Raw genomic sequence first — 25782 nt, 5'->3', positions numbered from 1 at the left:
TGATGGGAAACAGACAGACAGACAGACACACACACACAATTAGAGGGAATGAAGGTGGCTGTGCTAGGGACAGAGCCCAGGATTTTGCATTCCGACAGCCAAGTTACCTCCCCAGCACCAGCCAGATGTGGTTGTACACATCTGCAATCCTGGGAGGTGGAAGTAACGGGATCAGGAGCTCACAGCCATCCTTGGATGTGCAGAGAGTTTGAGGCTGGCCTGGACTATCAAAAACCTGACACACCAAAAGGGAAAGGCAGCATTGCGGGCTACCGAGAAAGGGAGGCTCACTCAGCAGGCCTTCCCGACATGCATGCACTCACTCAGTAAAATGGTTCTCTCTTACCATTCTCAAAAGGAAAAATGCCAGATGAATTCTTGACAAACATGGTAGTCAAAACTTTAAAGTTTAGAAGATGTCAAAGTGCCACGTTTTTCAGATATGCTGGCGATTTCCTATGGCAATTTCTAAAGGGGAAAACCACAAGAGTTTGATGTAACCACATTAAAATTGGGAATTAAAATAACAATATTCATTCTGAAAAGAGAGCATGAGGCGAATGAAGAAGCAGGTCCCCTGGAAAATGTTCTTGCATACGTATAAACTTGGAGGACACGTATCACGAGGACATCTTTAAGAAGTCCTGAAAAATATTAGTAAGAGGCCAGACAACTATGCCTACTAATAAGCCAAACACAGTGAACCTTAGGCTGTCTTCATCAGCATGAAGTAGCCACATGGTGGACTGTTACCACACAGAGAGGACCAGCGGGATGTTACCTCAGCAACACAGCTAAGTAAAAACTCATGTCTCCTCAAGCCAAGTCCAGAGATAGGAAAATGTGCAAACTATGTGTATTGTGTTCAGAAGACTCAGTGGTGATCAACATGGGCTGGGGAGGAGGGGAGAGTGGAAGACAGAGACAGACAGACAAAGAGAGACAGAGAGGCAGAGAGAGGAGAGAGACAGAGATAGAGACAGAGATCTAGAGAGACACAGAAAGACAGTGTGTGTGTGTGTGTGTGTGTGTGTGTGTGTGGTATGTATATGTGCTTGAGTGTGCACATGAAAAAGTAGGTGTGTGTGAGAGAGTGGGGGAGAGACAGACAGACAGACAAGAGACAGAAACAGAGCAACTTATGCAAAGACACACTGAGAGAGACAGAGACGGAGAGAGCTGGATGGGAGGAGGGTAGGTGCGGGGGAGCGGGGGATTGGGAGTCTGCCCAAAATGGAATAACAGGGAGAAGACACACCCATCTTCTCACACTCCTGGCTGTCAAACTGAAGAAGATCTGACCTTTGAGTGAAGGAAACACAGCCTCTGAGTGCAGCTTGCTGCCTACAGTCTTCTGACTGACTGCAGGGCCTTCCAGCAAGTATCCGTGTCTGTGTGTGGGTGATGTGAGTGTCCAGGTGACTTAGCCAAAAGCATCAGAAAGGCAAGAGCCCTACAGAGAAAGGTCTGGGTACCAGGCTGACTTGGAGGACCATGGAGAAGAAGTTATCTGAGGCCAGGAAGGACTTTCCAAAAAGGCTGTTAGGAGAGATACTTAGAGCTCTCAAAGGCAGAAGCAACTCCCTACCAGCTAGTGCAAAACCTCACGATTTGGGGGAACACTGAGATTATTCTGCTTTGGCTGGGAGGTGTCACACATATGTAACCCTAACACTGAGGGTACTGAGGCAGGGACCTTGTGAGTTCCAGCTCAGCCTGAATATTGAGACCCTGTCTCCAAACCAATCCAAGGCAACCTAAACATCAACCAACTATACCTGATCTGAGCTGTGAGAAAACTGAACTGCTTTAAAACTGCTGTGGCTTCACTTAGCAGACATGAAAGAACTGCAGAGAAGACGCACAGTGGGGAACATACCGGTCAGCTAAGTCCGGAACAACACAGCAGCCACAACAGCAGACAGGGCAGCAGTAGCCCTCATTCCAGCGCACTGCATGTTCCAGAAGCAAGGGGGACGAGCTCGTCAGCACGTGCAGGATGCTGGAACCAGACTTGATGCCCTGGGCTTACTATACAGCAAGAAGCATGCTGGGAGACTTGTGGGAATCCTGAGGACATTGGAAAGGACATTGTCAGAGAGGAGAACCTGGAATGGGGGAGCATCCGGGAAGCCACACTGTTCTCAGAAGATTCTGTGATGAGGGTGACTGGCCTGATGGGAACATAGCGGTGCAAGTCACGTGATGAATACGGGCTTGTAATCAAAACCTGGAAGGAACTCTCACAACTCAGCAAGTAGACAAATACCCAACCAATCAAAAGGGCAAAAACCCTACGATATTTAGTCAGCATTCAGCATAGCAGATGAACACACGCAACAGTGTCCCCATCACCAGATGTGAAGGGAGGGTTTTAAAGCAGGGGCGTCCCACTGAGGACAGCTGGAGTAGACCAGCTAGAGCAGCTGCATTCGAAGACTGACCTGAGGGCCCATGTGGAGGAGGGTGCCAGGGATGTGAGCTCTCAGCTCACTAGTGCCAAGGTCTGGTACAGCAGCCATTTTTGAAACAGTTCAGACGTTTCTGAAAAGGTTAAACAGACCTGTTACCCAGCCACTGGATTCCGTTGGCCAGAGAGAAGACTGCAGATAGTTTAAAGCTGATGCGGCCTCATGACATCTTTATCAGATCTTATGTAACAGCACAGTCCCAGGTCAGATTGTGGCAAATTGTGGTTTATTTCTACAGCAGGTTACCTCTCTTCCAGCCATGAAGAGGGCGAACTCTCGGGTGCCTTTAGCAGCATGACAAGTTATAAAACACTTTCACTGAGTAAAACCCATATGCAGTGCATTTCAATTAATCCAAAGTTCTAGAAAAATGTGAGCTCTGTCACACATTGCGGTAGAAAGCAGCTTGAGGTCTTACCAGAGTTAGGGGTGGTGAGTGTAGGCTGTTTGAGACAGAAGGTTGTAGAGGGGTGAGAGCAAACCTCACAGGTGATGGGTTTCATGCGTACATGTGATTGTTATACCTCAACATACTTCTCTGTAAAACAAGAATTAGGTACCTAGGAGCCTCTGAGGAGGCTGGGAAGAACGCATAGGTAGATGAGCCAGAATCGCTGTATCCTGCTCCTTGCACCGTGGAGTATGCCGTGCCCAGTGTTGTCATAGAACATGTCTGTTTAAAATAATGCTGCTCATGTGAGCATGAGATAATAATATTTAGCAGAATATATTATCTGGCACTAATGGACATTCCTGGTAGAGGCAACATCTTAATTTTAAGTTCCAAAGTGAGAGAAAACATGGCCAGAAAGGACACTGCAGGTGTCTGCAAGGTTCAGTAGGGTAAGAGGAAGGGAAGGCTTTGAATGCCCTCTAAAGGATTTGGACACTCACTGGGAGAGTGTGTGCGGGGAGAAGATTGTAGACGAGTCTGGGATTCTTTATACAGATCTGATTAGAAGAAGTTATCCCTGAGTTGAGGAGTCCACGTTGTTAGAGTAATCTGTGCAAGAGGATATAGAAGCTGTGGCAACAGGGGATGGGGGAGGGGAGAGGGTTGGGTTCAAGATATCTCCAGAAAGACAGGAGAAAGCAAGAGAGGTTTGTCGTAGACACCAGGGGCAGGGAACATTTGTAAAGCAAACACATACTACATCTTTCAGAGATAGCAATGACTCAACCTGGAGCCCCCCATCAGCAGATCTGGAATAGCCTGTGGTAGGAACAGCCCTGGGGTCTGTGGTGCTGAAGGGGGGGGTGACAGCTGGGCTTGGATCAGCTCAGTTGTTGGAGAAGTGGGGTCCTTGATGAGGGTTCCTGTAGTCTGTTCCTTGGGCCAAGGGAAAGGCTTGCTTATACACAGAGGAGAGAAGGAGATGTTGCAAGTACTGTAGGACTAAGTAGTGTGGTGCACCAAGATGCAGCGTTCTCACCCTTCAAGTGGAGGTGTGGGCACAGTTGCAGAGGTGGGAGACTGGATTTGGGAATATTCGACAATGCTGGTTATCTGGGTCAGATAAGAATAGGACCAACTTTTGAGATTGAGATCGTAAATCAAAGAAGGAGGTAGCAAAAACCAACTGACCGAGCAAGAGCCCTCGTAAAAACATTGCTGGGTTAGGCTGCTTACGTGGTTGCCCACCTCCTGTAACGAACAGGAAGACATAACAGCCAGCATGCATTGTTCCCTGGGGAGCTGTGAAGTAAGCAGCCCAAACAAGACTGCGTGGAAGCCTCGGTTGCAGGCTAGACTAGAATGAGGAACCATCCATAGCAAGAAAGCTTGGTGGGTTCCTCTGTGAAATGAATCTTTAGTTGATGGGACAATCCAGCGTTAATAGACTTTTGTATGTCGTCTGTAGAAACATGGATGCCCTGGGTGGTAGAGATGATGGTCGTAGAATGGCCAACTCCAGTTTCTGCTCTAGCTCAGATCTCTGTTATTCTGATCCCTCTTGGTGTCTGCCATTCTCTCAGAACCATAAACCCCATGAAGAGAGCAGCCTGGGCTATGGAGAGAGAGTCTGAGACTCAAGACAAAAACAAACAGCTTGGTCAGAGTAAGAGGTAGTGATGGCTCAGAGAGATTTCAGACTTCTGGGCTCTGAGCTTGGCTAATGCAGGGCTTGGGGTAAATCTTTATGTTCTCTGCCTTTCTTGGCATGGGGCTGTGAAAGGTATCCTAAGAATCAATGCCTTTTCTAAAGCTTTGCTTCACATTCAGACTTTGATATGGGATATTCTGTGCCCAGCAATACCTGCTTTATGGAGGCCTGGTATCTGTACTAAGCCTTCTATGTGACTTTGAATATTATGTTTATATCTGTCTTTTATTTCAAATAAAGAGAAAAACTTAAAGTTACAGGAAAGAAAAAAAGGTAGCCGGTTTTAATGTTCCTTGTTTCTAATGCCAGAGTCAGGACTGGCACATACTGAGATCTCTGCACACTGCGTGTTTCGACAGGTAGGCGGGGATTTATGGATAGAACTCACATTATTCATGTTAGGGGCCTATGGAAAAGGGAATATGCGGTGTGCATTCATGAGTGTCCAGGGCTCCTGGAGCTGGAATGAAGCATGTGAGGTTAGAGATCTGAGAGTCCATACAAGCCTCGTGAAAGGACAGGTCCTGAGACATGATGGGGACGGTAGTAAAGATCTGGGGACGAGAAGGAAAACCAGGTCCTCGGGGCCAGACTCACAGCATGACTGAACAATGCCCCTCGGGAAGATGCTTGGGAGTAAATGCTCAAGGTTGCAAACCTTAAGCAAGTGGCAGAGAGTGGTCAGTGGGAGAGAGACGGCAGCGGGATGGTACAAGGAATGGCAGCAACTTACACCCAAGGAGGAAAGGGCGTCTGCTGTAAGAGAGAGGGCAGTGCTGTACCTAGGGCTGTTGTTACTGAGGCCATGCAGAGCAGGGAGTTCAGTCTAGGAGCTGTCCTCTTCCTAGTGAGGGACTGTAGCTCTGCTCTTTGCCCTGAGTAACATTTCTTCTTATTCACGATGCATAGTCGGTTGTTACCGTAAGGATTTGGTGTTATAAGAACATGACAGTGTTATAGAAAAAGATTAATCTCTTGGATTTTATCCTGTGGCAGATATGTATTTTTCCATTCCCGAGCAAAGCTTATCTTGTTAAACCCCAGAACCATGACCAGAGAAACTAGAAAGAAATGTTTCTGCAAGGCGGTTTCATAAACACCGTCCCACAGGCTGTGAATAGATTGATAGCTTCCGCTAGCTGGGCTACAGAGGAGCCTGACACAGTGGCTCAGTCCTGTTCTGCCAAATACACACATTGCAGCTCCAAGTGCCTTTGATGCCCAGAACGTGTTCCTTGGGTCATTAGCATATCTCCTCCTTCACCTTGGCTGCTGGAGCAGCTGACACTTTGCAAGCTCTACCCAGGTTCCCCCAAATTCTTAGTTTTATTAGAGGTGCCTAGGTTTCCCAGCCCCACCTTCATTCCCTCTGCACCCCTGTGTACAGAGGTCTGCCTCGGGAACCTCCCAAGACCTCAGAGAACAGGCCTACCGGCCTGGGCCATTTCACTGTGGAAATATTCGTGTTGTAATGCACGTGTTGGTTGGCACTTTCTAGAAAACCTCCTTCCCCCTATTAAGGAACGACTCTACTTAATTTATTCCTTTTGTATTCTGTGTAGAACTTTCTATATTCAGTTAGTATCTCGTTAACTCCCCCCCCCATGTATGTGTATTTCTGTATGTCTATGTGTGTGTTTGGTTGCTTTCTGTGTCTTCCACTAGAGGCCAAGCATTGTGAAAATTTAGCTTTGAATCCTGGGGTTCAGCTTCTTGCATACAGAACCACCCACATGCCACATGTGTGTCTTTCAGGTGCTTTGCCAGTTGTTTGTATGTCTTTAGTAAAGGGTCAAAGGTTCCTACTCTGTAGTGGTTGCCATGACAAAGCGATGTGCGTAGATCTTGTAGCCCGGTGTTCGTCATGCAGATTGTCGTGTAGGTGAGTGATACTGCGTAGCTGGGATCTGTTCTTGGGCTATGGCACACGCAGGTCTTACCTTGATGATACCTGACCTACTCTCTCCTGAGCAGTAGGTGGCACTCTAGCGGGGCTGCAAGGGTTCTAGAACAAGTGAAGAGCTGGGGCAGCGACTCCTAGTTATATATCTGTTTTTGTTCTTGCGTTTCTGTGGCTTGATGGTCCTCTCCTCCCTGGCCTCTGGTTTTAAAGCATGCTATATTCCGTCAGCAGGTTCCACATGGCTGGGTTGCTATCCACCATTCTTCCTTGTTTAAAATCCTGCCCACAACCAGACCGCTGGTTCACACCATTTCTGTAGCACGTTATCTCATAATGTTGCTAAGGCCTGTCATTATAGTAAGTGGTTTTGTGCACAGAATAAAATTATTTTTGCAGCAGCTTGAAATGGTCCAGAATAATGACCAGATAAATCTCGTCATTGGCAGTGGATCTACTGTGGCATATCTGCAGAGAGTACTGACATGTCAGAGGTTCCTCTATCCCCTCCAGCCCCCGCCTCTGGACCCCCCTTTTCTCTGGTTGCTTGTGTCACCTTTCAAGCTGGAGTGTTTCATTCAGCCTCTAGGAGGCACTGAACCAGCCCCGATTTTGCTGTGTATGCAAAGAAGCCATCCTGGGATCTGATAGTGGAGGCATGGGTTAAACAATCTCACTTCCCTATGATTGAGTTGCATAATCTAATGGTTACCTATACGTTGAGGTCAGTGATGGAAGACTCTTTGGAGGAAGGAGAACCAGGGAATGTACCAGTGCATATTTGTGTGTGTGTGTGTGTGTGTGTGTGTGTGTGTGTGTGTGTGATATAGAACAGCCAACTCTGCTTGAATCTGAATATGGATGGCTTTTAGTGGCTCTAGCAATCCCAGGAACATTTATGCTATCTCGTCCTCTCTGTCTAAATACTCAAACTACACTGAAGCACTAAGAAATTATGCACTGCATCTCTTCCTAGCTTAGGGGTCAGCTAGCTGTGGCCTGTAGACCAAAGCTGGTCTGAACTTGTTTTATATAGCACAGGAGCTAAGAATGGATCTTTACGCTTTAAGCAGTTTAATAAACTCAAACAAGAATGACACTACTTTGTGATATTAGGAAACTATACAAAATTCACATTTTGGTGTTTACAACGGAAGCGCTGTGTGGATGGAGGCATATCTCTTTGTTTATGTTCTGCCTGTGGTTGCTCTGGGGCTCTAAGGGCTGAGTGGAGATGCTGTGAAGTGTCTTCCACCACGAAGGCTAAAAGCTCCCAGCCTTCCTTCCAGTCTTTAGCTAAAATGCACACATGATTTATGTTGTTGTACACATTTATGTACAGAGTGTCTTGCTGAGCCTTAAACCCTTTTCTGTAATAGTCACCATAATTATAACTCTAATGAGCTTGAGTTTGTGTAGGGCTTTGTAGAAAGAATGCTTGAGAACCATAATCGGGGTTCATTATCACCACCACCCACATGAGAGGAGAGCACTCATTTCACCAACTCACACAGCCACTGAGCCCTGCGAGGGGACCCCACCGAGAGGCAGCACAAAGCCGGGACTTCTGACCCTAATCCTTCCTTTGTATTATTGTACCATAACTGTATAATCTTTCCACAAGTTAATACATCTTACTTTAACATTTTTTCTCCTCTTTGTGTGTGTGTATGTGGCATGTGTGGGTATGTATGAATGTTCTTGCATGTGTGGGAGTGTGTACACATATGTGCACATGGAAACCTGAGCGTAATGGCACAAAATCATCCCCAGTCACTCTCCTGCCTTATTCATTGAGCCAAGGCTTCTCAATCGAACCTAGAACTTACCCATACGACTATTACCAGCTAGTACGTTCTAGGGATCCCGTCTCCCTGTTCTAAGGCTGGAAACATGGGCAGGCCAGCATACCCACAGGACGTAAAAGTAAAAAATAAAAGAGGAAGGAGTATGGCTGCTCCTAGGTGGAGGAAAGTTTATTATAGACACATGGGAGCTTATAGCCATAGGCAGAAACATCTGGGAGAGTTCAGAGTGGCCATGACCCGAGAGACATGAGGAGAAGGGGAGGGGGAGAGAAAGGGGAGGGAAAAGAAGCAGGTGCAGTAGCCAGGAGGGCCTAGAAGGAGGGGTAACCAAAATGTCTGAATTAGATCGCTCAGGGCAGCCCAGCCCCTGTACTGGCAAAGTTTAGGGTAGGGGGTGGGGTATAGCAGTAACAACCCGTAACAGGTGGGGACTAAGGAATGCAGGGAGAGCCTGGAAGCCAGGTCTGCTCTGATATAGCAAATGAGCTCTGAAGCCATTTGACTCAGGTTTGAGACCTAATACCCACCTAGAATTTTACACAGTTTCTGGGGACCAGAATCCTGGTTCTCAACTTCGAGTTGTCACCCAGCAAATCTTTAATGAACAGTTCCTCCCTTGTAGGCAAGGAGGCTTTCCTTGGGTTGTCCCTTCTGATGGATAGAATGTCATCTGAGTGGCTGGCTGGCTGCGTGGTTCATAGCCTATTATTCTTCTGAAGGGATGGCACAGGTGTCGGCTTGGCTTTGCCTTTTAGTGGTGAGCCTGCAGTGTGGCGGTGAGCCTGCAGTGTGGTGGTGAGCCTGCAGTGTGGCGGTGAGCCTGCAGTGTGGTGGTGAGCCTGCAGTGTGGTGGTGAGGCTGCAGTGTGGCGGTGAGCCTGCAGTGTGGTGGTGAGCCTGCAGTGTGGCGGTGAGCCTGCAGTGTGGTGGTGAGGCTGCAGTGTGGTGGTGAGGCTGCAGTGTGGCGGTGAGCCTGCAGTGTGGTGGTGTGAGGCTGAACTGTGAATGGAAGGTCACTCCAGAGCAGAGCCGTCAGAGTGATGAAGTGGGTCCCATCTGTTCAGTGCGGGGTGTGCCCGACACTCAGAGCAGGCTAGCTGTGGCCGGTGGGATGAGCTGCAAGCTGGCCAGGTAGAGAGTGTGGCATGAGAGAAGCTGCCCTAGCAGGTGGCAGTAACTGCATGGGACCATCAGTGAGATGCAAGCAGACTGGTGGGAAGAGAACTCCAATTACCCCGAATGGCTCAGGTGGGGGTGTGGATAGGGAGGAGTAAGGGGGTCACTCATGTTGAGCCTCCCCTCCCCACGCCCACCCCAATGGAGACTGGGCAGGTGGGACCGGAACACTGCTTTTTTGTGGCTGCCCAGAGGTGGCACAGGGTGTCTTCGTGGACAGTTAGAGTTTCTAAACTGGGAGCGGTGTAGCAACTGTCTGTCTGGTAGGGAAACAAGCAGGGAAGGATTTCTGGTTCTGGAAAAGGTTTCCGCCACTGGGCTCTCCCCATGAAGGGCAGATCTTCTTTCCCAAGGCAGCAGGGGTGCCCCAGGTTTCCATGACACCAACCATGTTCAGCCAGTCCCCAGAAAGCACACGCCTTTCCTCAGACTACCAGATCTGAGCCCTTTTCTAGAGGGGATGTGAGGGCTGACCTTTGCACTGTGCTTTCTCTAAGTTACCTGTAGCTTATGAAGCCGGATGGGCCAACACTTGCGAAGGAGATCTGGGAACTGTGAAGAGGCGAACAGATGCTGTGTTGCCTCCCTGTGTGCTATGACCACAGTACAGCTCCCATGAGCATGTTGGCATCCCACTCTGGGAGGCAGGCAGTAAAGCAAGCCTCCACCCTGATTATGCAAACACAGGCGCTGAGAGCCCCAGACGGACCAGCGGGGTCTTCTAGGCTACAATGGTTCTAGAAGAGCCTCTTTGGAGAAGATTCACATTTGAGAAACAGCTTTAAGGTGAGAGGAGAACATGAGGTGTGAACTCTGTGCATTTCGTGAGCAAGCAAGGAGACCCCAGAGTATTGGAAAAGCAGGACCCATTCGGTGACAGGAGTGTGAGACACAGTAAGGCAGGAACAGGGGACAGTGACATTTAGTTTTCATCCTGATGCTATTGGGTGACCTGGTGATTCCCCCCCATCCCCTGCCACCCTCTTTGCCCTCCACCTTGGTTGGCCATTTGCTCTATTATCTTGGGCATGCTACTGCTCAACTTTTATCTTTTCCTTTTAAAGTTTCTAGCCCAGGCTGTTGGTGTCAAACTCATTATGTAGCTGGGGGTGACCTTGAACTTCTGAAGTTCTTGCCTTCACCTTCCAAAAATATTAGGATTACAGACATGGACTGCCAAATTCAAGACAAAAAGTATTTATGTTGTACCAAAACAACTTTTTTGTTTTTTGAATTTGAGACCAATTTATATTATGAAACTTATGTAAAAATACTCAATTAAAAAAAAATCACAAACCGAATCCAAGAATATATAAAAAAACTTCACCCATTCCAATCAAGTAGGCTTCATCCCAGGTGAACTGAAACTCTGTGTGTGTGTGTGTGTGTGTGTTGCTGGGAATTGAACTCAGGACCTCTGGAAGAGCAGTCAATGCTCTTAACCACTGAGCCATCTCTCCAGCCCTACTGAAACTTCTTAATGGTGTGTTTTGTGTGCTGGCACTTCATGGGCTAAGCGTGACCTCTCTTAACTTCCACAACCCCTCAAAAGTTGGAACTATCATTGATTCTCACTTTACAAAGAAGGGAACTGAGGCCCAGACAGGTTAAATAAAGAGCCAGGACATGCCCTGGATTCTATCCCCAGAAGTGTGTACATACTTTAATAGAAGGCATATGTGGTGGTGCAGGCCTGTGCTAGAGGCTCTGAGGGCTGGGCAGGGAAGAAGGTAGTGTTTGGGGAGCGCTGGTTTCAACTTGGGTGAAAACTGTGCTCTGGTGGGTGGGGATGGTGGACATCTGAAGGCCCTTGAGTCAACCCTCAAAGGTGGGTTCAACTGGGCCTGATGGTGCAACAGTTACTCCAGCTGTTTTGGAGGCTGAGGCAGGAGGATTTCAGGCTCAAGGACTTCCTGTCCTGTAGAGCAAGTTCAAGCCCCACCTCCCCCAGCAACTTGGTCAGACTTTGTCTCAAGATACAAAATAAAACAGGGCTGAGGATGAAGCCCAGTGATTGAATGTTTACCTATCAGGTGGGCAATTAAGTAAGGCTGTAAGTTCATTCACTAGCACTAAAGTTTATCTTAAAGTGTGTAAAGTGGTTAGCCTGTGTCAAGTTGGCATGAACACAGTCGTGATGCAGAAGTGTGTCATGACCTCAGAAGACATGTGGATGACCCCGTTGCTGCTGCCGGCACTTGCTCTGGACAGTGCATATCAACTTGCAAAGTATCCTGCGGGACATTTTCTTGTGGCCTCGTGACTGTTCTGAGAGCCATGTGAGAAGTGACAGGCGGCACTTTCATTAGCTAATCACTAAAACCTTACAAGAAAGCAGGGTTTCCCTTAGGAGACTAATGGATGTACCCTGCTACCTACAGACAATGGAATGTTATCCGACGCTCAGAAGAAGTAAGCTATGAAGCATAAGAAGACACAGGGAAACCTTGAAAGCTGTTACTTAAGAATGGACTTAGCTGTCCCTGGCTACATGCTAGATGATCCCAGGATAGGACATTCTGGAAAGGACAAAGCCAGGGCAGTGGTGATAGAACCACATCAAAGGTCGTATGTAGTTGAGGCAGAGAACAGAGTTTTAGATGGTTGCTGGATTTGGACAGATCTCTTCTCTGAGCAGCAATGACCCCGTCTGGGGTCAGGTTGAAACTCTGGGGAGCCTTTGAGTGTTCTGTAATAGCCACTTTGAAAGCCGAGTCTGACCCTACTGTCTCTTGGGCCTAGTAGGCAGGGAAACTCTATCTACTGAGTGATGACAGCTATTTGTGCTTGACTTCCAGAGACCTCAGAACTATGTTTTGTTTTCCCCAGAAACCTCTGAAGGGAACCATCGTTTTTCTTCAGAATATCCCCATGGAGAGTTATACACAGAGGTTAGAGGAATGCAGAGTGGAACCCTGTATGTGTTGGTTCCTTCAGGGAATGAAGATGGCAGACTGGTTCTTACCCAGCATTCCCCTGTGATGGCAGACTGGTTCTTACCCAGCATTCCCCTGTGATGGCAGACTGGTTCTTACCCAGCATTCCCCTGTGATGGCAGACTGGTTCTTACCCAGCATTCCCCTGTGATGGCAGACTGGTTCTTACCCAGCATTCCCAAGTGCTGTGGGAGAAATGGCCTCTGAGATCTTAAAGGGTATTAGGGAAGAATAGTCAGCATTAAAACCATGAATGAACAAAACAGAAACCACAAAGTTGGAAGGCCCTTCTTACCTAAACCTCGGGTCCTGAGAGCTCCTGTTGTCCCCTGCCTTTCTGGAGTAGGGCTGCACCTATGGAGGCCTTTTCCTGGGGGACAAGCTCTGTCCGAGGCTGGCACCTTGTCCAGTGTTTTTCTTCCTTCACTGTGAGACTGATGGGGAAATTCTGGTTTCTTGGGGACATTGCGTGAATAGACTGATAGTCAAGGAAGGGACACAGTGTCTCTTAGAGTGTCTTCCTCTCGGCCAGGATGCCATAAGCATCTCATTTCACCCTCATAGACTCAGCCCAGGGCTCAGGCTGCTGACCTGCACTGCAGTACCACACTCCTGCCTTACGTTTCAGGCAGCCATTCACCCATCTAAACCACTGCTGGAATCCTCCTCTTGACTACCCATCCCCTAAGGGACCTGTGCCACAAATTCCTGGTGTTTGGCAAGATACCACCAGATTGGGGGCTCCATCCTTTCTGCCTGCACCTTGAACTTTGGTCAGGATGAGACTGGCTTATGTTCAGACAGGGCATGTGTGAGACTTTTAGATCTAAAGAGACCATGTAGGGAATGGTCCAGGCCTCTCTGCTGCTTCCTAGAAGGATGCTTTTCTAACTGCAGGACCATTTTGCGCATAAAGATCCAGGACCGTGATAAGGGACCAGTGTTCTCCTGTGGTCACAGTCCTGGCGACATCTTAGGAAACTCACTTGGCTTTTCACCCACACCAGACTCTGACCTGTGTTACCCCCAAGATTTAAATCAAATTAGGCCAAAGAAAATGAAAACTGTAGGGTCCAGGCTTCAGGGTACAGGGTGGCTGCACTGCTTTCTTTGAGATGAGGGAGAGAAAACGTTCTAGGGCACTTGGATTTTTTTCTCTTTTGTGGAAGCAGAAAACTGAATTTAGTATTCCAAGCAATGGACCTGTTACTTGATAAAAGCAGACTTTCTGTCTTATCTCCTTTGGATTTATTTATTTAATTAATTTTATTTTACTTTGGTCAACAACCAAAAGTTTATTTCCAGTATCTCCAGAAGGGGAAGCTCAGTGGTGTAGATCTATGAGGGAGCACAGTTTGCTTCATGCCTCTGAGTAAGCACAAGGGACGTCTGTGGTCTTTGCAGTGATTTCTAAACTTCCTCCAATGACTGTTTTCTACAGCCACTGCAGATGCGCCTTTTGGATGACATTAGTAGATGAAACAAATAGAAGGGTGCAGGCAATCTCATTTTTGATTAAAACGCTCCCCTTGGGCTCAGTAACCACATCCTTTCCCTGAGTCTGATCAGCTGACCTGCTACATGAGGCGGGAGTAGTCCCCCCATGCACGAGCACAGCCTGTGCCTCCTGCTGACTGGACCACAGATATGGTTTGCCCCCCATGTAGCTTACCTTCTGTTGGCTCTGGGCTTTGATCTCAGGCAGTGTGAGGGCAGGGGATTAGGGTGTCCTGTTTTTCTATAATTTCTCAGTTCAGGATGTGTCTTTTTTCCCAGGTTTCAGAAAATAACCACTGGATTGAATTAAACATGGCCGAAGTACAATGTTGAAATGAGTAAGGGGAGGCAAATTAAATTTCAGCTCCAGAGAGCAACTTCCAATGAAACCTGGTAAAACCAATTTACCCCATCATCAACAGAAATGGTTGAGTTCTCAGAGTATGGAACATTCTTAAAGTCATTTTTTTTTTTTTTAAAGACAACACATAGGCAGTTTTTCTTAATAAACTAGTGAATCTTTATATTTGGCAGGCTTCCCCAGAGGAGAGCCAGTGGGGGCTGCTCATAGCATGTGTGAGGTCTTAGGTCTCATTGCCAGAGTCCAATAAATGGCTGTGCTGAAGTATGCCCTGTATCCAGCACTTGGATAGTAGGGGCAGGAGGAGGATCAGAAGTTCATGAGTTCAAGGCCAGTCTTTGTTACATGAGATGAGAGTAAGAGGTTTGGGGGGGAAAGAGACCTCTAGTGGAAATGTTGTGTATGTATGTAAATATAGATACAGGCAAACACACACACACACACACACACACACACACACACACACACACACACACACACGAGGATGGGTTACATCAAGCTGACCCACATGGTCACAGAGGCTGAGCAGGTTCATAGCGGTGGCTGCCTAGCAGCTGCAGAACCATGAAAGCTGATGTGTGACTTCATCCTAGAGGTCAGAAGCCTGAGAAACCCAAGGTATAACCTCAACTTCCTCAGCCTGAGACCAAAGGCTTGAGGGACCTCCACCCATGGCCCAAGTACAAATTAGAATCAAAGGTTAAAGTGGCATCAGACAGCACACCGTCTTGGGAAGGAGCTGCTAGAGGGAAGGGAGTTGCCTTCCTTTCTTTCTGTTTGATTTTTTTTTTTAATTATTCATTTAGGTGCTTAGTCCTTTGGTTGGTGCTGCCCAGGTCTGAACAGGTCGCAGGTGTCTGAGCAGGTCATAGGTGTCTGAGCAGGTCACAGGTATCTGAGCAGGTCACAGGTATCTGAGCAGGTCACAGGTCATAGGTTCTGAGCATGTCACAGGTGTCTGAGCAGGTCACAGGTATCTGAGCAGGTCACAGGTCATAGGTTCTGAGCATGTCACAGGTGTCTGAGCAGGTCACAGGTATCTGAGCAGGTCACAGGTATCTGAGCAGGTCACAGGTCATAGGTTCTGAGCAGGTCACAGGTGTCTGAGCAGGTCACAGGTGTCTGAGCAGGTCACAGGTGTTTGAGCAGGACACAGGTGTCTGAGCAGGTCACAGGTATCTGAGCAGGTCACAGGTGTCTGAGCAGGTCACAGGTGTCTGAGCAGGTCACAGGTGTCTGAGCAGGTCACAGGTGTCTGAGCAGGTCACAGGTGTCTGAGCAGGTCACAGGTGTCTGAGCAAGTCACAGGTTCTGAGCAGGTCACAGGTGTTTGAGCAGGTCACAGGTGTCCTCTGTCACTCAGTTCACTGGCCCACATGCCCATCTCCTCTGTAAACACTCAGACACACCCAGATGGGTCCTTGAGACATCCTCTATCTCTGAACATCACTCCCTCCCACATCAGGATCACAGTCCTTTTAGCAGACCACTAGGTTCGGGATCACCACAGAGCATCTGTGAGGACGCCTGCACTCTGAAGGGAGGAGATTGAAGGTGGAGTCCATGTGCTGGTCACTACTTCATACATTCACATGTTCATCAGAAGAGTAGGTCTATGATGAACTTGGAATGTCTCAGGAACCCGGTGATGTCCTCAGCACCCGGAGGGCTAATGTAAGGAATCACGTCTCTCACTGGCACTGCCCTTCCAGACCCAAGGGCATGTCAGTCTCCAGCAGAGCAACAGAGTGTGACATGCCCTTCACACCCCAGGGTGCTTTGCCTTTATTGCTGCCTGGAACTAGTTCTTCTTAGACCTCATGGCTTACACCCTGTCTCCCCTGGCCCTTTCCTTGATGCCACTGTCTCCTGAGTGACATTGGCTGGCTGGCCGCCTTCCTGCTACTTCTCTGCTTACACTGTGCCTGCTCTGTTAGCATACCATCATGTGGCAGCTCTTAAAAATTCTAGGAGGGTGAAGGTCTGGGTCTGGTTTGTCACTGGTCTGTCTCCAGTGCTCGAGTTATAAGTAGGAACTCCATAAACATTTGTTAAGCTTGGTGTGGTACAGACCTCGAATCCTATCTACTTGGGGACTGAGGCAGAAGGATTCTAAGCTGTAGGCTTCTCTCACCTGCAGAATATCCAAGGCCAGCCTGGACAGTGTGGTGAGATTCCATCTGATTATAAAAAGTTAAAGGAAGGTGGGGGTAGGGCACTGACAGGACCACCCTGCTCTGCCTGAAGCTCCTCCCACCCCTCAAACCTGTTAGAAGAATGATTGGAATGTCATGGGGGGGCAGTCCCCTGGGGGAGGCGGTAGTTATTGTTTTGAGTGCTGAGTCACTCTTGTTTGGAAAGATGCAAGTATGGAACTCTGTCCTTAACTTCGGAGTGTAGGGAGAATAAAGAGGAAGGCCAGTGCTGATAGAAAGCCGGTGAGCAGGTACCAGGCAGGCACAGTCCATTGAGATGCAGGCCCAAGACCTCAGCACATGAAGGTATACGAGAAGGAGAAGGGTGCAGGTGAGGGGCCTCTAGCAGTGAGGGTAGAAGATGATAAAAATGATTTTTTTTTTTAAATTTCTAATTTGCCATGGCTGCCATCGTGTTCCCAAGCAGATGTGGGAGTCTGGTGGAATTATGGGGGGGGGGGGAATTCAATACTATGCTGTTGAGTTTAGTGTCTATAGCTATGATAGGAAAAAAATTATAGAAGAGACAGTTGGTTTGTCTTGTTAGATGAGAAGCCAGGGGGCTGGAGAGATGGCTCAGTGGGTAAGAAAGATTTCCACACAAACAAGGCTTTGACTTTGGATCCCAGCACTTACATGAAGAGCACATACACACACACACACACACACACACACACACACACACACTCACACACACATACTCAAACACACTTTCTCTCACATACACACTCATACACACATACATTCACAGACACATATACTCTTTTACATACACACTCACATACACATATACACATACATGCACAAATACACACACATACTTACTCTCTTACACACATATACACTCACACACATAAACTCACACACTCACATACACACTCTCTCACACACACATACACACACTTTCTCTCTCTCTCTCCTTCTCATACACACACACACACACACACACACACACACACACTTTCTCTCTCACACACACACACAAACACACATATACTTGCACAAGGTGAAGTAAGACAAATCTAATAGATGGTTTGTTTGGGCTGCTCATTTAAGTAAATCTGGAAAACTTGCGCAGTGATGGACAATCAGCATTCATCAGTGATATCACAGAGGAGCCACGGAGATTTCCAGAGTCTGCCTTCCCTCCAGGATGAGCCCAGGAGCGTCTATTCTTGCTGCTCTGTTCTTATCAACCCACCTGGAGACTCCCAGCTCCTCCTAATGTCAAGATTCCACAAAGCATCCAGGGAACTTGCAAAGAGAGATGGTTTTATGCTGTGAGGAGTCTCTGGAAAAGCCTGGCTCCTTAGCATGTGGTCCTGCCACCTTTTAATGTACTCAAATGAAAAAGAAGGTTGGAGTGTTCCGTTTCATTTATCCCATGAACTAAGCTCCGGGAAAGTAGGGAAGTGGGGGAGCCGAACTAACATTGCCAGGATTCCAGCTGCTAATGTAATAAAAGGGAATTCGCACAATCTCTGAGCAATGACACACCGCTGTGCAGAGACACGGCGGTGAAGTTCCAGACCCTCCTTAGAGAAAGGAGGAGAAAGCATGTCCTGACCTCAGACTCCTTCTGAGCATGTGCTGTGTGCTATACTTGCCCCTGGATTCCAACATGGGGGCTGACACTGTTCAACCCACTTGCTTCTAACTTGCATGACAGGTTGACTCTTATATTCGGGAAGATGTTCTTCCTGGTGACGTTTTGGAAGTGAGGACCTTATCACAGGAAATCGTGTCTAGTGGTAATGGACACAGAGAACTGTTGACTTGTGGAGGAGTTAGGGATGTGGTCTGACTTACGGTCATCACGGAAGCCCCATGGTGGAGTCGGTGACAAGCAGAGGGATGATTAGATTACCAGATGGCCTGACCATCTGGGCTGAGAAGACAGGTCGAGAAGACGCCACATGGATCTACCTACCCTGTGGCCATTGGGAGTATAGCTAGAGGGCTGCTTGGCCTCTGAGAGGTGGGTGAATGTATTAAGGTGGCCATTGTGGTGGAAGAGTAAGGAACAGGGATGTGGAAGGCGAGAGATAAAGGTAGTTCGGGTGCTGGTGACCTGGAGGGTGCCCGTGGTGGAGGTGGAGGCATGGGACAGTTAGAGGGAAGGGCCAAGGAGAGGTAGACCACCTTTAGGGGCTTTCTGGGCAACCTAGTGTTGTTTTGAGCTCTATATGAACTAGGAAAAAATGAGAGGGCAGCTTTACCCTGGAAAGCACGCTTTTCTCTGAACTGGGGCCTTCAGGAGGAGGTGGCACGTGGGTGGCTGCGTACATGGTGTTTGATTTCTGACTCATTCCAAAGACTCCTTTGCCTCCCAAAATAATCTCCTTTCTGGCTGTTCACTCTGTAACTGGAAGCTGGTTACCCTCAGTTAGGGTGCAGAGAGAGGGAGACCCCTGTGGAGAGAGATCTCCCCTTGCCCTATCCACTGACTGCATCTAAGTATGAGGGGCTGTGTCTACTCTGTGTGGCAGGGCCGATCACAGCAGAGGGAGGGGGGCCCTGGGAACTTCCATGCTGCTGCTGAGCTTCATTAATAGATAAGAAACCACATCTGTCGAAGGTCCTGTGGCTTTGACACCGTTTATTTGTCCTGCTGTTTACTGTCTTCCTGGGACTGGAAATTCAAGTTAGGCGTCCACACGAGGTGGTGTGTGCCACCGTGCTCTGCATCTCAATGAACTCTAATTGCAAATGTTTTTCCTTAACAATCAAAGTGATGATAATGACAGAAATTAGGTAAATATACATTTATAACAATATAGGCAAAAATAGAACAAAAACAGCCTGTGGTTCCTGATTGCTTTCTAATACACACATATTTATTTGTTTATGTGCAATGTAGCGCGGTTACATAATTCATTGCCACATGAAATAAATATGCTACAATTCAAATATTTCATATTACATAATATGAAATATTATACAACCCTTGAAAGTTTTCTTAAAATAACTAATGGTGTGGAAATATATATATATTTATTGTTTTCATGTGTAATAACTCTCCTTGTTTTGTTTAACTTTCAAGCAAATCATAAAACACTAAACAGAAATCTCTATTCCATATACCTTGGAATCAGAGTTCTGATTTTGAAGGACTGGAGAGGTGACTGAGCAGTTAAAAACTTTTATTGCTCTTATAGGGGATGCAGGTCTGGTTCCCAGCATGCACTTGGCAGTGCCTCTAACTCTAATTCCAGGGCACCTGACACTCCCCTCTGGCTTCTACAGGCACCAGGAAAATACATGGTGCACATACGTAACTGCAGCTAAAACACTCATACACATAAAACTAAAATAAACAACAAATTTTTCAAAAAGCATTCTAATTTTAACTTTTTCAAAGGGTTGTATAATATTGCATGTCATGGAAGCATACACAATGCTTAACCCAATGGCAATGTTTGGGCCGAGGGGCGGGGCTTTAGCTTTGTTCTTTCTCTCTGATTCTGTGTCCATCCCCTTCCAGGGCATCAGCAGCCTGTTCAGTTCTCTGAAGGTTGTGCGGCTGCTCCGTCTCGGACGAGTAGCCCGTAAGCTGGACCATTACATCGAGTATGGCGCTGCGGTACTGGTCCTGTTGGTGTGCGTGTTCGGGCTGGCTGCCCACTGGATGGCCTGCATCTGGTACAGCATTGGGGACTATGAGATCTTTGATGAAGACACCAAGACCATCCGCAACAACAGCTGGCTCTACCAACTGGCATTGGACATCGGCACTCCATACCAGTTTAATGGGTCTGGTTCGGGGAAGTGGGAAGGAGGGCCAAGCAAGAACTCTGTGTACATCTCCTCGCTGTACTTCACCATGACGAGTCTCACCAGTGTGGGCTTTGGTAACATTGCCCCATCCACAGACATCGAGAAGATCTTCGCAGTGGCCATCATGATGATTGGCTGTGAGTACTGCACTCGGGGTGAGGTGGGATAGGACAATCAGGAACTCAAGGTTATCTTGATCAATGGCCTGGCCTATTGCAGGCTGAAGGTGGTACAGGGTTACTCTACTAGCAGGATCAAGGAATGATTGCTTAAAATGACCAGCTATAATCTTCCTGGTCCTTAGATCAGCTCATGAGAAACAAGTTTAAGAAAAAAAATTTAAGAACTGTGAAGAGGATGGGGATATAGCTCAATTGGTAAAGTGCTTGCCTGACATACATAGCCCTGGGTTCGATCTCCAGCACTGTGCAAACTGTGTTTGGTGGAGCATGAGGTGATCTCGGCATTCAGGGAGCTGGAACAGGACAATCTGGAGCCCAAGGTCATTGTTAGCTAAATAGAAAGTTCTAAGCCAGCCTAGGTCTATGAGATGCTGTTCATAGGAGGAGAGGGAGGGCAGAAGTACAGGAGAGTGGGGGAAAAGAGGAGAGAGAGATGGAGGAAGAGAGAGAGAAGAGGGGAGAGAGAGAGGAAGAGGAAAGAAAGGGAGAAAGGAAGGGAGCAGAGAGGGACAACTATTACTTTTGGTGCCTTCACAAGTCTGCTCTCTACGTGTATCTGGATATCTGGATACTGATTTTTATAAAGTTTGAAAGACAGTTTCAAAAAAATTTTGATAAGAGTACTGAGCTGTCGGTGTCTTCCTGTGTCCAGTTTCATCTTAAAGCAGTGAGTGTAGTGTTTCCGATTGCACAGAGAGGCGTTCATGGAGAAGACAGACAGACAACGCTTTTCTCCACAGCCTTCCTTGCTTTGTTCTTGATGAGACTCATGTGCATACTCAGCTGGCACCTAACATGTCCTGAGAAGTGTGTTAGTTAGACGTAGGTTAGATCCAGGTAGTCTGGCCGGGTGTGAGAACTCATACTGTCTGCCAGAGGAGCTCAGCGCAGCTCGGCCCTCACGACAGTGGCTATGTATAAGAGCGAAAGCTCCAGTGAAGTCTGGTGTTTAAGGAAACATTCTGTTTCAATTACTTTTTCTTTCAGGCTTTCCTAGGGAAGAGTTTATTTCTCTAGGAGAACTACCTGAATCATTACTTTCTTCTCCAGTTCTTCCTATGTAGCCCAGGATGACCTAGAACCCACTCTTTGGCCTAGACCAGCTTCAAACTCCTGCCAGCCTTCTTGTCTCAGCCCACCCAAGTGCTACGATTGTAGATCTGAGACATGACTATTCCCAACCAAGATGGATATTTTTTCTGTCTGCCTCTTGGTAGAGAAATCCTCATGCTGAATACACAACATGCCAGTACCAACACACACACACACACACATGTTCACACACACACAGAGAGACAGAGACAGATAGAGAGATATAGGGAGAAATAGATTAATGGGATACTGTTTCTGCACTAAATATACCCCTAGTTCTTGAGGCAAGTGCTGAAGCCCGAGTCATTTTACCACTGACAACTGTGCCGTTGTTGCTGTAGAAGAGTCTAGGAAGTGCCTTTGGTTGATGACACTGACCCCTCCCTTCATCCCAGGAAACCTTAGTAGGGAGGGTACCTGCCTGAACCTCAGTGGCTTGTATTCATGCTTCCACGGCATCCACTGTACTGTGTTAGCACGTCACAGGAGAGGCCACTCTAGGGAGGCATCTGATCACACCAAGAACTCAACCTCCAGAGCAGGGCTTCCTTCTCAAGGTGACATTGGTGAATGTCTTGTTGACCAACCTGGAGAAACCTGAGGCTTCAGCTGGGCACGCTGCCTACCTGTTAAGAGTTTCCAGCTCTGGGGTCATCTTTGTTGCTCTACATCATCATACAGTGGGCTTGCCACCCCCTTCTTGTAACTTCCTCGTGCCTGACGCAGGCAGATTCCCGAGTGTTTTAGTGGATGTGTCTAAAGGGGTAATTGATTGTGAGAACTGGGGGCTGCTGGAGACGGTGCATTTGCTCCTTATTTTAAAATGGGTTTTAATGGAGATGATTGCCTGGCCATGGGAAGCCGTGAGGAGGATCTGTGGGTGGATAATTGCTTCAGTTTAATTAGAACTTGGGGTGCTTTCTCACGTCTCAGGCAAGGATTTAAGATCTTTTCTCTTCTAGAAGGGTTGTAGCCTCAACTGCACTGGTTCCTAGTCAGGGTTTGCAACTTAAAAGCAAAACAAAGCTTCAGTGATGGGGCTTGAACTTAGCAGGTCTCATGTTTGACCTTTCACCTTTCACATCCACCCCACCACTTGGCTGCTTCTACCCTTCTTACAGGATTTTTATGAGCCCTGTGTTTTAAAATATTCAACGTGATATACTGTGCAGATGTACATGCAACGTGATGTAGGGCCAGACTTCGTTCCCTTCAGGGGAGGTGAACCGGCCGATTATAGTTGTTAACGACACTCTGTTAAGAGTGGAAAGTTAGAAATGGACCCACTGGGGCTGGAGAGATGACTCAGTGGTTAAGAGCATTGACTGCTCTTCCAGAGGTCCTGAGTTCAAATCTCAGCAACCACATGGTGGCTCACAACCATCTGTAATGGAATCCAATACACTCTTCTGGTGTGTCTGAAGACAGCAACAGTGTACTGACATACATAAAATAAATAAATCTTTAGAGAGAGAGAGGGAGAGAAAGAAAGAAAGAAAAAGAATGGGAGAAAGAAAGAAAGAAATGAACCCATTTCATGGTCTCCAAAGGCTTTCAGGGCTTCTTATAGCTTCTCTTCCCTAAAGGTGTGCAATGAAGGCAGGCATATCTCTTTTCCCAAGCTATTCCTCCCTTAAGAGTGTTATGTCCTAGTATCTGGGGAACGCTGGTCATTTCCACCTCTTGTATGATTGTGTCTTCTCAGAGCCAGGGGATATTCCCATTTCTTTACGGTAACTGAAGAATAGTACTCAGGTGGCTCCTCTGTGTAGTGTGAAGCATGTGGATTGTTGTGCTAAGTGCTCCTGTTTAGCAGTTTGCAGAGTTCAGGTCAATGCAGACACTATGCTGACAGCACCCACGTGGTCTATGGCTTACTGTGCCTGCCATTTGCTAAGGAAAGTAGGGCTCAGGGAAGTTTGTTCACCTTCCCAAGAGTGTGGGGCTGGTGGACAGGATGGAGAAAGCTCAACAGTCTGTCACCTGTGAGGAGGATGGAGCCATACTCTCGGTGTGGGCCATCTGCACAGATGCCCTGTGCTTGGTTACCGACAGGTGCAAACCTGAGTAGGCTGCCCGTGCCTGCTGTGGAAATTCTTTATGCTTCTTTGTTTCTTTTATTTAAGAACACAGTTATGCTCTGGACTCAGGACTAGCTGTTTTCCAGCAACCTGTCACTTTTGGTTACAGCTGTGACACATGTCTGACAAATTCTTGTGTTAACAAGAAAGGTTTGGCACCACATGTAATGCTGGTAATCAGCCCTGTAAACCCACCTCCAGAACAACGGTGCTTGAGAATAGCTGTCAGTGTGAAGGTTTACTGCTTTTCCCTTTGCTGTCTCTGAGCACATGTGTGTACACTTAGTACCGTTCCTGGGGTCAGACTTACACCAGGACTTGGATGTCTAGCAGCAAAAGGCTGGGCATATCCTGAGACCTCTGTGCTGCCTCACTCACAGACCACCTGACAATCCTGACAGTGAGTGAGAAACGAGACTCATGTTTTCCTTTTGTGTTCAGTTTTTCATGTCATGAGGATGGGGTGGCATTTCTTGGCTCTCCTGTGGTGATGTGTTAGCTGTCCTCTCGGTGATGTGTACTTTCTGCAGTTTCCGGTGTCTGCTCTGAATGCCTCCTCATTGCAACCTGCTTATTCCCTAGAGGATGACAGGAAACAGTGGAAAAGCATTTGCAAACTAGTCTACTTCCCTCCATTCAGACAGAATATCCCATTTGGAGCACGTGAAAACCGAGGCTGTCTTCAGTGGGTTGTCTTTAGATCTAAGTTGTAGCCAGCCCTCATCCTGGTCTCCCTGTCAGCACAAGCCAGTGACAAGGGTCTGGAGTTGGAGTTCTCACTGTGGCTGATCCATACTGTGGCATTTGAGGGATTTCCAAGGAAGAAAGATGCATATGACAACGGTGATTTATCTCAACCTCAGGTTGGGTCCTGACCCTGCCTTGGATGGCTCTTGGGGAGGATTTGATAGTAAAGAAGGTTAGGATTCTGTAAACTCCACCCCAGAGTTACCTGGCAACACCCAGGTATGCTCCGCCCCACAGTTACCTGGCTCTAGAAAAGGGGCTGCTTGTCCCCTCCTCTTTCTCTTGTTCTTCTCTCTTTCTCTCTTACCACTTTGTTCCTCCTCTCCCCATTCCCTTCCTCCCTCTCTCTCCCTTCTGTGTTCATGACTGGCCTCTGCTTCTCTTCTCCTCCTCCTCCTCCTCCTCCTCCTCTTTCTCCCTTCTCCCCTCTCCCTTCCCCTTCCCCTCCCTCTCTCCCCTCTCTCTCTGCCCCTACTATGCTCTTAACTCCCCTCCCCATGCCCTGAATAAACTCTATTCTATGTGGCTGGTCTCTCAGGGGGAAGGGATGCCCAACATGGGTCCACCAGGGGCCCTTGCCCCCACATCTTACCACACCTCCATAACCCCCCCACCTTTATCGTTTTCCTAAGAAAGAGGCAGTTGTCATTTCCTAAATATGTTCTTGTACTTTTCTGTTTCTCCCATGATGTCACCACTGTCTAAGTGAGTAGTACTCACCCTCCCTGCCTGGTGATGGCAGGAGATCCAGGCAGCTCCAACTCTAGATACCACCCAGGCCTGTGCAGCCTCCTGCATCTGTGAGCCAGTCTTTCTAGTCATTCCCTCTGAACCCTGGCTGGGCTCCGGTGATTGGGGATTCTTGTGAACAACCTGAGCCTTCTGCAGACCCTTCCTTCAATCTCCTGCTGGACCTGAGCCTGTGTAGATGAATCAGTGCTTTTCAATGTTCCCAGAGGCTTGGCACTCTCATACAGCAGTGGATTGCTTTATATCACTTTCTGATTCTTCTAAAATAATTGGGTCACAACTCTCAGTAAGAACTTAGAGGTAGGAGAGGGAGGGAAGATACTCTTAGATGATTTTAATGAACCATAGACCCTCAATAAACCTTAAGCTTTGGGAAAAGGGCTTCAATGATATTGAGGAAGTTTATTGTTTATGGCATACAGATGTGCTATTGGGTAGAATCCCAGCACATGTTTCTTAGAAGATCAGACATCACCTGGCTGCCTCACAGACACCAGAGACTAGCTTCTTTTCTATGTCCATGTGTCACATCTGTGTTGGGATCCCATGTGACTGTTCAAGCTTCACCCATTTTCCCCCTAGAAAACATGAAGAAAGAGATGGGAAAGGCCAGCCATGCACCTCTCTTTTGAGAAAAAGACTGAGAAGTTATGTATATTAATTTTCCTCATATCCCATTGGCTGGGATTTGATAGCCTAGCCACA

General features: G+C 47.6%; 1 protein-coding gene across 2 annotated transcripts in view; it reads left to right on the top strand.

Annotated features, from left to right (window-relative positions):
* KCNH1 (potassium voltage-gated channel subfamily H member 1) overlaps positions 1–25782 on the top strand; it is a gene marked incomplete at both ends in the record, with an annotated part of 282586 nt that overhangs the window by 100625 nt on the left and 156179 nt on the right. For both annotated transcript variants that reach the window (XM_080908290.1, XM_080908289.1), the window contains one exon: positions 19933–20362. In XM_080908290.1, coding sequence (XP_080764416.1) covers positions 19933–20362 — 430 coding nt within the window. The remainder of the gene's footprint in view (positions 1–19932; positions 20363–25782) is intronic.

This window comes from Micromys minutus (assembly GCF_963924665.1).
Source record: "Micromys minutus genome assembly, chromosome: 1".
In the NCBI taxonomy this organism is placed as follows: domain Eukaryota; kingdom Metazoa; phylum Chordata; class Mammalia; order Rodentia; family Muridae; genus Micromys; species Micromys minutus.
Note: the sequence above shows the minus strand (reverse complement) of the source record. Positions and strands in the feature narration are given on the sequence as shown.